This window comes from Hippocampus bargibanti, linkage group LG19, assembly GCF_051943395.1.
Source record: "Hippocampus bargibanti isolate YZ-2025 linkage group LG19, ASM5194339v1, whole genome shotgun sequence".
In the NCBI taxonomy this organism is placed as follows: Eukaryota; Metazoa; Chordata; class Actinopteri; order Syngnathiformes; family Syngnathidae; genus Hippocampus; species Hippocampus bargibanti.
Window position 1 is genome coordinate 4,302,501 of NC_142752.1, and position 14,357 is coordinate 4,316,857.

At 40.1% G+C, this 14,357-nt stretch overlaps 1 protein-coding gene and 1 long non-coding RNA gene across 11 annotated transcripts in view; one reads left to right on the forward strand and one right to left on the reverse strand.

The window, feature by feature from the left end:
* Window positions 1–4,321, forward strand: part of epb41l2 (erythrocyte membrane protein band 4.1 like 2) — a 38,638-nt gene extending 34,317 nt beyond the window's left edge. For 9 of the 10 annotated variants that reach the window (XM_089022688.1, XM_089022677.1, XM_089022686.1 and 6 more), the window contains 5 exons: window positions 1,381–1,509; window positions 1,655–1,753; window positions 1,920–2,000; window positions 2,989–3,103; window positions 3,292–4,321. In XM_089022688.1, coding sequence (XP_088878814.1) covers window positions 1,381–1,509; window positions 1,655–1,753; window positions 1,920–2,000; window positions 2,989–3,093 — 414 coding nt within the window. In that variant the 3' untranslated portion in view covers window positions 3,094–3,103; window positions 3,292–4,321. The remainder of the gene's footprint in view (window positions 1–1,380; window positions 1,510–1,654; window positions 1,754–1,919; window positions 2,001–2,988; window positions 3,104–3,291) is intronic. The other variant, XM_089022683.1, reaches the window with a different exon arrangement.
* Window positions 4,196–6,481, reverse strand: LOC148883653 (uncharacterized). The gene is made up of 3 exons (XR_016118545.1): window positions 6,341–6,481; window positions 5,577–5,757; window positions 4,196–4,929 (listed from the first exon to the last, which is right to left on the reverse strand). It is a non-coding gene; the product is annotated as an uncharacterized LOC148883653 (long non-coding RNA).
* Window positions 6,482–14,357: the final 7,876 nt, after the last annotated feature.

A 14,357-nucleotide genomic window follows, 5' to 3' on the forward strand; every position in this document is an offset into this window, starting at 1 on the left:
TTGTCTATGTGCAGAGTCTACCGAAGAAAAATATTTGTAAATGCCTCTTTTTATGACACATTATTGATCATGCATTTTTTTTATTTGAAAATTGCAAACTGGGCTCGTGTCGACTCGTGTGTCTTGCGTGCGAAAACTGCAGTCACTTCCCATTCAATAGCATCAATGCCGCCCTGAGAAAGTAACACCATAACTAATACAGTTGTTCCTCTATGTATGCAATTACAGTGAGACCTCAACTTAACGAGACAGAGACACAGACAGAGTGTGTAAGGCGAAAAGTGTGTATCTCAAAAAAAAAATCCCATAGGAAACCATTAAAATGGGAATAATCAGTTCCCGGGTTTCCATAAAATCTACTTTTCAACTAAATAAGCCTTCAAACTACACACAACATACCTTATTCTATGTATAATAAATGTGCTATTGTATTGTAATGAAAGAAATACACTGCATTGTATCATAAAGTCACTTTATTTACATTTGTGATGGTCATTGATGGCTTGATGGAATGGCGTTGGAGGTCGAAGGTCAAAGGGAATTGCTGTTTGGAAAGAGAGGCGCATTACATGACGACTGTAATTAAAGAAATAAACTGTGCTGTAAAATAAAGTTTTATTGACCTTTTTGATGGTCATTGATGGCTTATGGAAGGAGAGTCACCTTCCATAAGGACTGTTGGTAACTTAACCTCTGGTGCTGTTCGGTCATGTGCTTCCGCCGAAGATCACTCCGCCAGCCGTGGTGGGTGTGTATTATGAAAATAGTGCTTATTATAAGGTTTAATTTTCAGAAATTTGACGTTTGCAAGATGAAACGTTTGTAAGATAAGGTGTTTGTAAGTTGAGGTCTCACTGTATCTTCTTGTGGAAGAAATTTCTTCATGAGAAAAGTTTGTAAGTCAAAGTGCGTTTTCCATGTAAATGCCCTAATTCGTTCCAAGCCCTTCAAAAATTTACATATATGGCTTAAAAAGTTTTCATGCACTAATAATGAATAACATGCTAAACTATACACTGTAGTAACCGCTGTCCCTGAAAGGGTTCAGTTACATCGGCCAGCACTCCCAGTGATTCTGAAGGCCTTGGGCATATTAGGTTAACTGCAACACTCAGAGGCAGAAATCTAATTGAATTAAAATAAAAAATGAACATCGTAAGTACAAGAAATTGCAATGAATAAATCTAACGGCATGGAGCACATTTTTGGTTGTAAATGTAGTTCTGCGACTTTAAGACGGCTGTGTTGAATATATTGAATAGGAAGTGTCTCCCCCCCCCCCCACTCCCAAACAATATTTATCCTTCCTAACAAGCTGACATTTTTCTTTTAATGTATTAACCCCTCCCTTTCCATCTCTTTGTCCTCCCCCTAACTCAGCCCCCCGTGGTTAAGACGGAAATGGTGACAATATCGGACACGTTTGCGGCGCAGAAGACCGAGATCGCGACCAAGGAAGTGCCCATCGTGCACACGGAAACCAAAACCATCACATACGAGGCCGCACAGGTGCATGTTTGAAGGGTTGATTCATCCTTCGACGATGGAAATGATTGATTAATTCCTTTTTTTCACACAGGAAAAGACATTTTAAGGACGTTTAGGAACTGTGCCTTATTTTGTCCTCACACTCATTCATTTTTTTCCCCCCCAGCTGGACGGAAGCGGCGACGGAGAGCCTGGAGTTCTAATGACGGCTCAGACAATCACCTCAGAATCTTTATGCACCACCACCACTACGCACATCACCAAGGTGTGAGCACACACATATACACGTAACCATGAATTTGATAATGGGATTTTAACCCATTTTGGGTACATTGGTTACGCCAGTGGACGGTAAGTTATCCATTGGAGTAACCACTCTACATGAAAGGGTTTATTGTAATTATGATATGCCATACGATATGCCATTGCAGACGTTAAAGGGCGGCCTGTCAGAGACAAGGATCGAGAAGCGCATCGTCATCACCGGCGATTGCGACATCGACCATGACGAGGTCAGTTTTAATGAAATGTTTTCTCCACTGGCCTTATTTGATACCATGATGCGTTCAAAGCCCTCTGAAATAAACCGACATAAAAACATTTGTCGTCTGAAGAGCTGTTACTAGACGAAACGCCTCTGGAGACATGTGGAGCATGTTGCTCTTTGCTTTGATTCACATGGATTGGACAGTATCTTTGAATCCTAATTCACATTCATGTGAGCGAAGAAAAAAAAATACCATATTTGCTCAGAAAGTGCCTATCCCTCCATTCAAACCCGGAATCTTATAACTGTGAGGCAGGCATGGTCACCACTAGGCTACCACGCTCTCCGCTTCCCTTTTTACATCAGTAACAAAAGTTTAGTCGCCTCTTTTGACAAGACGCTATCGTTTGCTACTACAGAGCCCATGTGAACTGGATGATTTAGAAAATGTAAAATAATAATAATAATAATAATAATAATACATTGTATTTCTAAGCGCCTTTCAAAACTCTCAAGGTCACTTTACAGTTACAGGATACATTTTTTTTTGTGGGTGAGCAGCGGCAGCCACACGCGCCAGCGTTTACTCAACCCTGAAGTAACTCAAATAGATAGATAGATAGATAGATATTGAGACCGAACGTAATTTTTCAAAATTTGAGTGAATACGGTATGCTGAAATCTGCATGCAGCTTCCCCCTCCATTGCTTTGTTCTTCCTTGAGCAAATGTAAGCGCTTTCAGGCATCTTACATTTCTACATAGTCATAACATAACATATTCAGATTTTTTTTTTATTTTGGAATGCACTTTATTTTGAAAAGTTCCCAGCCGATGTCCACGCTGGCCATTTAAAAAAAAATGGTGCACGTAATAGCGATGGCACATTTGGCTTCCGTTGTCATTTTTCTTTATTTTTGTGTTTTATTTTCTTTTTCCCCTTTTATTTCACTTACCTTCCCTCCATCGGCTGCTTCCTGCTCGCCTCCTTGTGGTCATGCTCCGCAACTGCAGGCTCTAGCCCAGGCCATTAAGGAGGCCAAAGAGCAACATCCTGACATGTCTGTCACCAGAGTGGTTGTTCATAAAGAGACCGAACTGGCCGAAGAGGAGGATTGACGCAACTCAGGTATTAGTTGTCATAGAAAATTTTTTTTAAAATTATTAGATCGTTTCTAGCTGTACAAAATTACCTTGTATAAAAGTGAGTTGTGAATGAGCACCAAATAGAAAAGGGGTCATCCTAGAGTGAAAACGGTCACAAAGTAGTAATCTGACACCAGAAAATACCCCCCCCCCCACCTTTCTTACATGCAGAGCTGAAAGGCTTGTCAGGGATGTGAAGAACTCCTCCACCTTCTGCGACCAGTCACGGACCTTGACTGACTGAAAAGGCGCAAGAAGAAGACAACCAAGTCCCCCTTCCCCTCTAAAAATAAAATAACAATCAAGAAAATAATAACACAATCCGAGGGAGCAAAAGAACCACATTGTTAGTTTAACAGTTGTAGCATGTTTTTAATTATTTTTGTTAAACGTTTTTCAATAGTTCTTTTATTTTATTCTTTTTTTTTTTACATAAATGAGACGATAATACAAATACATTGTGCTTTTATTAGTCATGAAAAATGAAAGTGAAAAACTAAATTTTCACATTTTGGGAATAGTTTGGTATCAGCATGTCCCCTGTAGTGCAGGGGTGAGAAAGCTAAATAATGAAAATAAAAATGTCACATTATGATTTTTTTTTTAATGTTCATAATGCAATATCTTCCCACCCCTGCTCTAATGTGAATAGTACAGCGCCTTCCCTCACATCAATAAATATAATCATTACCCAACCAAAACACTCACAAACTAACGGTACAAACAAGAGGTGACATAGGCCAACTTTTTTTTTTTCATTCCTCAAAAAATTATCTCTGTTTTCAGTCCTCATTTGAAAAGAAAAAGAAAGTTGTAAGAAGAACATACACTTGATCTGTTGTTTTTAGACTAAATGTGAACGAATTGAAGCTACAACTGATAACGGGTGATAGCAGACAGTAGCTCTCCCTGTACCCATGCAGGCTTGATTGGGAGAGTTTTTTTAAGTTGTTGTGAAAGCAGAGTTTGTCAGCATCAATATGGTATCCACATAAAGTATATGTAGGTTAGGCTCATTGTTAAAGATGGCTACGGACAGGTTGCAGTTTTTTTTTGCAATATGCTGATTTTGGGGGGGTGAGGAGCAACAGAGAATAAGATAAGTATAGGATGACTTGAGATGCCCTATGTGACACATTTTCAACAGCAGCGGCACTGTGTCTTTTAAATGTTAACAAAAATAAATCAAATAAAAACATTCCACCTGTTGGGACTGGAAACTTTTTAAAAAATGGATTTGTTTGAATTGATACACTTTTCCATACCAAATTTTCTAAAATGTAAACATATTAATGCAATGTTAATTAAAAAATATTTTAAACAATGAAGTCTTATTAAAAACACTGGTCTGAACTGCAATATACTGTCACGGTATTCCACAGGAGGAAAAAGCCGGAAAATATTGATTTCTCACTTCTCATTCGTCTTTTTTGTATGCATGCAATGTCACAATACAAACACGCCTTGTCATAATATAACGCGACACAATTTGAATGCATCGGTCACAATGACACGTGACACAAGGAAGTGACGTAAGGACGCGGCGGGGAGTCCTGTGGCGCATTCAGGTACGTTCAGTTTGGTCGATAACCGATTTTCGGTTGTAAAACGAGGTATAAAAAACCGACATTTTTGGTTGAAAACTAAGGTTTGACTACTAGAGATGTTCTTTTCTTGCTGCGTATTTGTAGTCCTTGGTTGTCTGGTGTACGCATGCGCCTCGATGCTGTGTCTTCTCCTGTGCATTGTGGTGGACCAGCCTGAAGATGGCGCTACTGTCGTTTGAAAACCTCGCCAGATCAGCCTCCACTGGGGACGAAGCAATAAAATAAATGGTATTATTGTAATTTACATATTGTTTTGGGTTCACTTGTGGTACATTTTTTTGGATTTTTTTATAAACGGTAAGCGTGGTAATTATTTAACGGACGCTGATTTCAATTGCCTACGTCATCAACTGGCGACTTTTCCGCCATTTCCGTCTGTTAGTGAACTAACTATGCAAGTACATTTTAAACACCTTGCTTTAAGGTTTTGATTGGCCTAGAATGGTCACTATGCCCACAAAAAATATATAAATTCTTACCACAAAGTCACTACCAAAGTACTGAATTGTACTTTTTTTTGCATCGCCATTAAGTTTTTCTCTAATTTACATTAATATTGGCCTGCGTTAGCTAGCACAGTCAAATCCACTTCAGAGTATCGATACGCAGGTACAAAGTAGCCTATTGATGACTTGAAACCAAATATAAGCAAGCTTGATGTCGTGCGGCATTCTGAAGGTATTAAAAGTATTTATTTACACAACTATTGATGATCATTTAAACATAAACAATGGGTTGCTTGTTACATAATTGATCCTACAGCACATTTAATTTTATGTTATGAATGTGAGTGAAAGTAAAGTAAGGCAGCACATGGACTAAAATATTGTACCATTATCCCACACTTACCCTGGTTGACCTTCCAATAAAGATAGACCAAGAATTGCAAGAAGAGTATGCAAACAGACATGAAGAGGCCAAAAAGGCACAGTTGTAGGAAGCTGTCCGACTCTCTGTCTGACCGTGTGACTATCTGTCTCAGGAACAGAGCCAGGTCGGCCCACGGCCCGGTCAAGACCTCCATCCCACTCTTGAAAGACACCAAGACACATGGACTGATAAGGTAAAACACTTTTTAATGGTATTTATATAATTGGATATTTGTCGATGTTGATTACCATTCTTGAAACATTGCAAGATTCATAGCCGGAAGAAATTTGATAACTGATGACGTTTTGATTCGTTAAAATCCAAAAACTTAAATCCAAAAGGCTTCTTCAGTTCAAAATGAGCACATTCAGCATTGCCAATTCAGTGCTGCGTAGAGGAAAGTGATGACCTCGACATTGAAGACCCCAAGCAACCCCGTCACACACATATGGCACAACATCAGAGACCGGCCAGTTTGCTCAGGTCCACAGTCAGCAGTTCATTTGCATGTCAAAAAGAATGTGTTTTGCTTTGAGGACAACAACACTGCAAAAGATGACAGGTGTTTTGAAAAAAAGTCCATTAATATCAATAAATTGGCTTTTCTGCTCACTTGTCTCCTTCTAACACCAGAATGGCCACTAACGACAAATGCGACTGAATGACCGGTTGGTCAGAAGGATGGTCGTTTGCTGAATTTTCATCGAAATATCAAAAGTTAGTAAAAAGCCTCCAATACTCACATTAAGTTGTCACAATGGTCCAATCACAGTATTCCAAACTCAACAAGATGTTATTTGAGTGGCAGTTTTTGCTCGTGCTTTTTAATCCCAGTTCACGATGCTTTCTCTCTCTTTCTCTCTATCTCCCCTCGTCTGTCGCCGCTGATGACGATGATGTGAACTTTGTTCTTTTGCACCCTTGTGATTGCTAAACAGATTAGCTGCCCAGGCCCGTGTGTGTGTGTGTGTGTGTGTGTGTGTGTGTGTGTGTGTGTGTGTGTGTGTGTGTGTGTGTGTGTGTGTGTGTGTGTGTGTGTGTGTGCGCGTGTGTGTTGTTGAACCAACCATACAAAGGTCGTTGTCGTCACAATGTTTTCTACTTTAATCAATGAACTCATAGGCCAAACACACTTTGCCTATACAGTGAGACCTCAACTTACGAATGTAATTGTTTCCCAGACAGAGTGTATAAGGAGAAAAGTGTGTATCTCAAAAAAAAATTCCCATAGGAAACCATTAAAATGGGAATAATCCGTTCCCGGGTTTCCATAAAATATACTTTTCAACTAAATAAGCCTTAAAACTACACACAACATACCTTATTCTACGTATAATAAATGTGCTATTGTATTGCAATGAAAGAAATACACTGCATTGTATCATAAAGTCACTTTATTGACATTTGTGATGGTCATTTATGGCTTGATGAAATGGCGTTGGAAGTCGAAGGTCAAAGGGAATTGCTGTTTGGAAAGAGAGGCGCATTACATGAGGACTGTAATTAAATAAATATACTGTGCCGTAAAATAAAGTTTTATTTACCTTTTTGATGGTCGTTGATGGCTTATGGAAGGAGAGTCACCTTCCATAAGGACTGTTGGTAACTTAACCTCTGGTGCTGTTCGGTCGTGTGCTTCCGCCGAAGATCACTCCGCCAGCCGTGGTGGGTGGGTATTATGAAAATAGTGCTTATTATAAGGTTTAATTTTCATAAATTTGACGTTTGTAAGACGAAAAGTTTGTAAGATAAGGTGTTTGTAAGTTGAGGTCTCACTGTATTGAGTTTTTGAAAGGTAGATATAAATCGTGTACATTTGACACACAATAGAGAGGGATGTTATTAAGAACCATGCCGCATTTGCATTGCAATAGCATCAGGTGTCCGTGCTCCACTAAATCTCATTTCAATGCCGCTTCTCGCCAGAAAGCGCGCGTTCGTGCGTGTGTGTGTTTGTTTGATTTATGCAGTTATTTTCATCAATAGTGGACGTAGATTGTCTCCTTTTTCTATGCCTTTTTATTTTGATGCATACCCTTCAATCAATGGAGTCTTTGGCAAGAGGTGTGCGTGGGTGTGTGCGTCGGCGGTTCGTCAGCGTGTGAGAACAGACATTTTATTGATTGTCCATTGTTATGAGGTCAACTAAAATCTCTTTCACACACTATTAAGGGGGCAAGTTCAGAACATACAGTTTTGTGTGTGTGTGTGTGTGTGTGTTTGTATGACTACTCTTGTGAGGACCATTAACATTTTATACCATACGTAGTAAGGACATTTTTGACAAGTGAGGACCTTTTGGCCGATCCTCACAAGTTTTTCATTCTAAAGGCTTCTAGAGGGTCTATATATGCATCTGTTTAAATTTCACAGAGGTCCTCACAAATTCACCCAAAATGATTTTTTGGTGTGTATTTTCATTTCACTTTGATACACACACTTTCTACTCACTGTGTGTTTATGTGTGTGTGGGTGTGTTCAATGAGAGGAAAAAGTTCATAGCGCGAAAAGTAAAACGATATTTTAACCAAATTCACAATAGGGGTGAGGACTTCGAATGTACCCATACGAAGTCCTCACTCCTGCTGTTATTTCAGTTTCAAGTCCACTTTTTATTGCTTTGTTTTTAAAGAAGTTGAAGTGGGAAATGGGATGACATTTAGTGTTCAAATGTAACACTAGTTCTTCTCTCAACTTATCAGCAATGGTGGTCCTCACTCCTTATCTGGAGTTAGCCGGACCTCACAAAACCATTGAAATAGGAATGTGTGTGTGCGTGCGTGTGTGTGTGTGTGTGTGTGTGTGTGTGTGTGTGTGTGTGTGTGTGTGTGTGTGTGTGAGAATGCAGCATGTCAAAATAAATAAATAAAATGGCTATAGTTACCATTTGCATTTGAGTCAACGTTGATGTTAAGTGTTAAAAAAATAAACATTGTGAAGCAGCATGTGGTTCAGCATTTTTTTTGTAATTTTTGTCAACAAATATATCTTTCAAGTCACGCGTTGGCCTTTCCAATCGGCATGTCAGCAGCAAACGCTTTTTTTTTGCACCCCATGTCTTGGTGAAGCAGCATGTTGTTCAGCGGCTTGAAAGGTAGTCCGTCAAAACACAATTTGAATGAATTTGCATCGATTAATCCATGCGCTAAATTACATTTTGCGCCGTTACACCAGGCTGAGTATCAACACAGATTAATTACTTTTGTGTATTTGAGACACTCGTACCATTCGCTGCCTTGTCATTTCATATTTTAATTTCATGCTTCTCATAACAGTGCAATTTTTTTATTAATTAAGACATTACGTCATAAAATGTACCCAGCAAACGATCGTGTTTAGACAAGTATGTTGCATCTTGCCCTAAATAACTTTTCCATCACCCTTTAAGTCTATTTCCAGTTGTCATGGCAACCACCCCTTGGCCTTTTTAGCATAAGTTATACCGGGGTTCACCAGTGATGCTTGTTACCATGCCGACAGTATTTTTTTTTTTACATGTTCTTAAATGAATGGTGGTGTTTTCAGCATTATGTAACAGGTGTGACATTTACACGATAGCGGCAATAGACTGGAATGAATTAGAGCGCAACGTCGCTCAAAAATGAAGAAAAGATTCTTAAAGAATATATATATTTTTGGACTTTTTGGAGTTTGAAATACATTTTTCTACTTTTAATAATTTTCACGGTTCCGGGGTGCCGTGTGGAATCTTAAAAGCTAGCGGCGGAGCTGTAACAAAGTTGCGGTGACACCTCGGCGGATGAAAGCAAGGTGCCAAATAATTCAAACCTTTTTCCTGCAGTTAACCTGGAATATTTGAGAATAATATCGAAGCCTTAACAATTTGTAATAAAGCAGCAGGTGTGCCGTATCTTCCGTTAAGCGGGATCGCCGTGTGTGAACGAGGTTGTTGTTAGAGCGACAGAAGGATGGAGATTAACGCCAATGGGAGACTCGACAGCGGGGTGAGGAAACATGGTGGGTGGACGCGTGAGACACACCGAGGGAGCCGACCAGTCATCAAGTGAAGAGAAAACCCAACAAGGGAGAAAAAAAAAACATTTATAGCTAGCTAGCTAGATACCTAGTATATAGCTAGCTATATACCTAGATAACTAGCTAGCTAACAATATAGATAGCTAGATAGATATATACCTAGATAACTATCCGTCTAGCTAGACAGGTAGGTAGGTAGGTAGGTAGGTAGATACAGAGATACTATAGATGGAAGCATAGCTAGGTAGATAAATAGATGGATGCATAGCTAGGTAAGTAGATAGATAGATAGATAGATAGATAGATAGATAGATAGATAGATAGATAGATAGATAGATAGATAGATAGATAGATAGATAGATAGATAGATAGATAGATAGATAGATGGATGGATGCATAGCTAGGTAGCTAGCTGTGTAGCTAGTTAACTAGATAGATAGCTATAGGTAGCTAGCTATAAATAAATAGCTACATAGTGAGCTACATAGCTAGCTAGACACATAGATAGCTAGCTAGATGCATATATAGATGGATAGATTGATAGCTGCATAGCTAGATGGATAGATTTAAAGCTGCATAGCTAGGTGGATAGATTGATAGCTGCATAGCTAGGTGGATAGATAGATAGCTGCATAGCTAGGTAGCTAGATGGATAGCTGCATAGCTAGGTAGCTATATAGATAGCTGCATCTCTAGGTAGCTAGCTAGATAGATGCAAAGCTAGATAGATAGATGCATAGCTAGGTAGCTAGATAGATAGCTGCATAGCTAGATAGATAGCTGCATAGCTAGCTAGGTAGATAGCTATAGATAACTAGCTAAATATCTAGCTAGATAGATTTTTTTTTCTTGTTCGTCACCATCTATCGCAGTAAAATTTCGCCGCCATGTATAATTCATGTCACTTCGGATCAAATATGCATCGTTTTGACATGACAACGTTGCGACTTTGCACGAAGCTCTGCCCGGAGGGAAACAACTGACGTTTTGAAGTGCGCCCGTCCAACCGTACCGATGATTGTGTGGAGACAAAAGTCGGGCAAGATGAGCCTTGAGGTCATTCCTTGCGGCGGCATTGATTTAATTGGCTTGTTATGAGCGATGTGGGAGGCCTCGGCTTGATTGCTTGAGTGGGCAGATGAAGCCTGCAGCCACAGGAAGGACAGAAAGAAAGTTCTTGGTACACGCAGACATATTGCGGAGGGTGGAATCTCATGGCGCCGTATTAAGGAGGACATGCGTTAGCTTATACTGTAGTACGTGTCGAGAAGCGCGCATCGTGATGCCCCCACGGAGGCTCTCGATTCGAGGAACTGTTTTCACTGTGGTGTGAATCTTCTAGTTTCATCATATTTGCTAAAAGGATTGGAGAAATGTGTTCACTTTTGATGTATTTGATCCTTTGATTTAGTTTGGTATTCGTGTACTTTTTGCTACCAGCACGGTATTGCACATTAATTAGAGTCAATCTCATTAAACCATTCACTGCCAGACATGTGCAAAAATGTGTCCACTCCCAGTGCCAGGGTTTTTGTCATTTTCACTCAAATTGTAGGACCTACAGAATATCAGAATATCATCAGGAAAAAAAGGTAATTCTTAAGTAATATGGGTCTAAAGCACAGGTGTCAAAGTCAAGGCCCGCGGGCCAAATCCGGCCCGCCGTATCATTTTTTTCGGCCCGCGAAAGCAAATCAAACTTGTTAAATTCCATGATGATTGCTAAAATCTGAGCCAAAATTTCATATTTTTGGATGTCAACCACAATAAAAGTCATTATTCTTGACTTCAGATTTGAAAACGAGTTATTCATTAATTTGCTGTGTGCTCTACATGTAATATTTGAAGGGATTTAAACATTCTAATGGCTTCCCCAAATTCATAACGGCCCTCGAGAGGAAACCATAACTACAATGTGGCCCGCGGCAAAAAATGACTTTGACACCCCTGGTCTAAAGTTATCTGAGCTTGAAACGGGGGCGACTGTACAAAATACAATACATACATATTGATTTCTATAGCAACAGCTGAAGCTGTGACAAAGCGCTAACATGGACAAAAGGCAAATGCTGCCCCCTCGTGGAAAGGAAAAATATTGCCAGATGTCTGACCAGCCATGCCCCAAAACACATTCGGGAATGGCCCTCCACATCATGCTTTTCAATTCCCGAATACATTCGGGAATGGCAGTGAATGAGTCAATAACTTCATATAAAATAATCTGAATCGCATTATCTAAAATCCGCGACATTCGCACAAGCCGAGGGAGAAAACCGAACGCTGGCGATAATTCGAGTTGTGAATAACGCTCGTGTCGCTGCGCCCATGTGGCGCCTTATCACGTTATCAAGAAAGCTCTTTCATCTCACACGATATAAGCCCCTTTAGACCACCGAACTATAGCAAGCAGCCCCCTCCCCGCCACGCCATCATATCTATATTTAGACATTCAATTATATATTTATACCACAACCTTTATTTTATCCTTGAGTAGCTTGGAGAAGGAGTACACAAAAACAAGCGCATCCCAGGCTGTTCTAGCTCATCCACGTTGTGCAATGTGAATGACATCAACCTTTTGACTTGGGCAGGGGGTCCAAAACAGACCCCTGTTGCTGCCATGACAACCAGCCTGGCACACACACACACACACACACACACACACACACACACACACACACACACACACACACACACACACACACACACACACACGTAAGATACACAACTGTCGCCATGAGGCTTTTCCAATCCGAGCATCTTAATTGGTCTCGAATCAGCATGAGGGGAGCAGTAACGACGAGAGCGTTTCACGCATAACAGCCACGTTCAAATTAATTAATTACAAGACGCCCATGTGACCTTTTCTGGCCATCATCAAATACGTCTGTGTAGGCTCTCAGTCGTACAGGAGTGGTCCATCGATGAAAAGGTTTCTTCAGCCGTCATCTGTACAAATTTGAAGGTGTCGGACGTTTCGCTTCCCATCCAAGAAACTTCGTCAGCAAACTAAAGTCTTACTGGTAGTTTTGGCCTATATATATATATATATATCCCTACTGTACAGACATGGCGGTGCCGGACTCTGCTATGATAGGTCCCTGCTCTCAGGTTGGGGGGAGCAGAGGACTACTCCCCGCAGCTCCACTGATTGTTCCTATTGTTCTGACTAACGACTGGCCTGATTGCCCCACTTCCACCGGTATCATATATTACTAATCCTATTTTGCCTAAGCAGGCTGTTGTACGAACGATCCAAATTGAACCTCACCCAACCATATCGGTTTAATGAAGGATTTAGCTGTTTTATGAAACTCACTTCTTTTACTCCCCTTTCAAACCATCTAGATGACTCCCCTTTTACTTTTAGATGGTTTGAAAGGGGAGTAAAAGAAGCCATTTTCATAAAACAGCTAAATCCTTCATTAAACCGATATAGTGGCTTCATTGGCTGGCTTTCTAGCTAGCTATCTGATAGCTATCTGTTAGCTATCTGCTGGCTAGCTATTTGCAATCTTGCTGACTGGTAGCTAGCTATTTATTAGCTAGCTGGCTCACTTTCTATCTACAGTAAAGTCTCGTTATATCGATATTCTCGGGAGTCGGAAAAAAATATCGATATAACCGGACTATCGATATATCCGATCCTGCGGCATGTAAATTTTCTTGTTGCGTTCATAGAAATAGTATCGTAATAAGCAGTACTATCGATATAACCGATATCGATATAACGAGACTTTTACTGTATTTGGGTTACTTCGGGGTTGAGTGAACTGCTGGCATGTGTGGCTGCCGCTGCTCACCCACAGAGAAACCTATCCTGTGACTGTAAAGTTACCATGAGAGTTTTGAAAAGCGCTTATAAATGAAATGTATTATTATTATTATTATTATTATTTTATTATTAATACCTCAGAAGGAGGCATCTTACTCTGATGCCCGAGCCACCTCTAGATACGAAACTGTCATCCGTCACTTGGGTGCTGATGTGAAAGCACAAACGGTTCCCAGCATTGCTTGCCGCATTTGTGTTCATTTTTTTTCTTTCCCTTTTCTTTTCACATTGTGCTCTGATCATTATCACACAGCCCATCTGTATTAGCAACATCACGCTCATACCCGGCCGCCTCCTTTTTTTTCCCCCTCAAACACTTAAAACGGCATCAATTTGCACAATGGCCACGCGGTACTGTACGTTCTCCTCCTTCTAAAGAGAGTCGCGGTGATTACCCGTTCCCACGGTTACACCGACAACAACGCTTTGCTTTACGTCACTTGTTTTTTTGTGTTTTTTTTTTTTTTGAATGATTTGAATTTTAAGACGCACGTTTAAGGAAGTTAGAAATAGACTCTGAGCTGCAAAGCCTTTTACGATGCTTGGTGGTGACTCATTTAAATTTGCGGTGGAGAGATATTTAATGGAGAACTTTTTATTAGAAAGTTTTTTTTCCCCACTTTTTGTAATGAAGATCATAGGCTGTATTCAGAATCACTTCTGGTCCACTTTCTACATTTTGTTGTACTCATGTCTGGATCTCATTGCATTCTGGGAAGTGAATAGAGGCTGATTTATTGCAGCCACTACAGACCACACATCTGTTACCAATGCAGTGATGTAACGAATGCTGTGAATTCCAAGATTTTTTTTGGGACTGATGCTAAAACCACAAATAAATCCATTTGGGGAATGATTCGGAACGCAGCCATACAGATTTGTTGAATAGGACACCATCATAACTAATAGACATGAAAACTGTTTTGAAA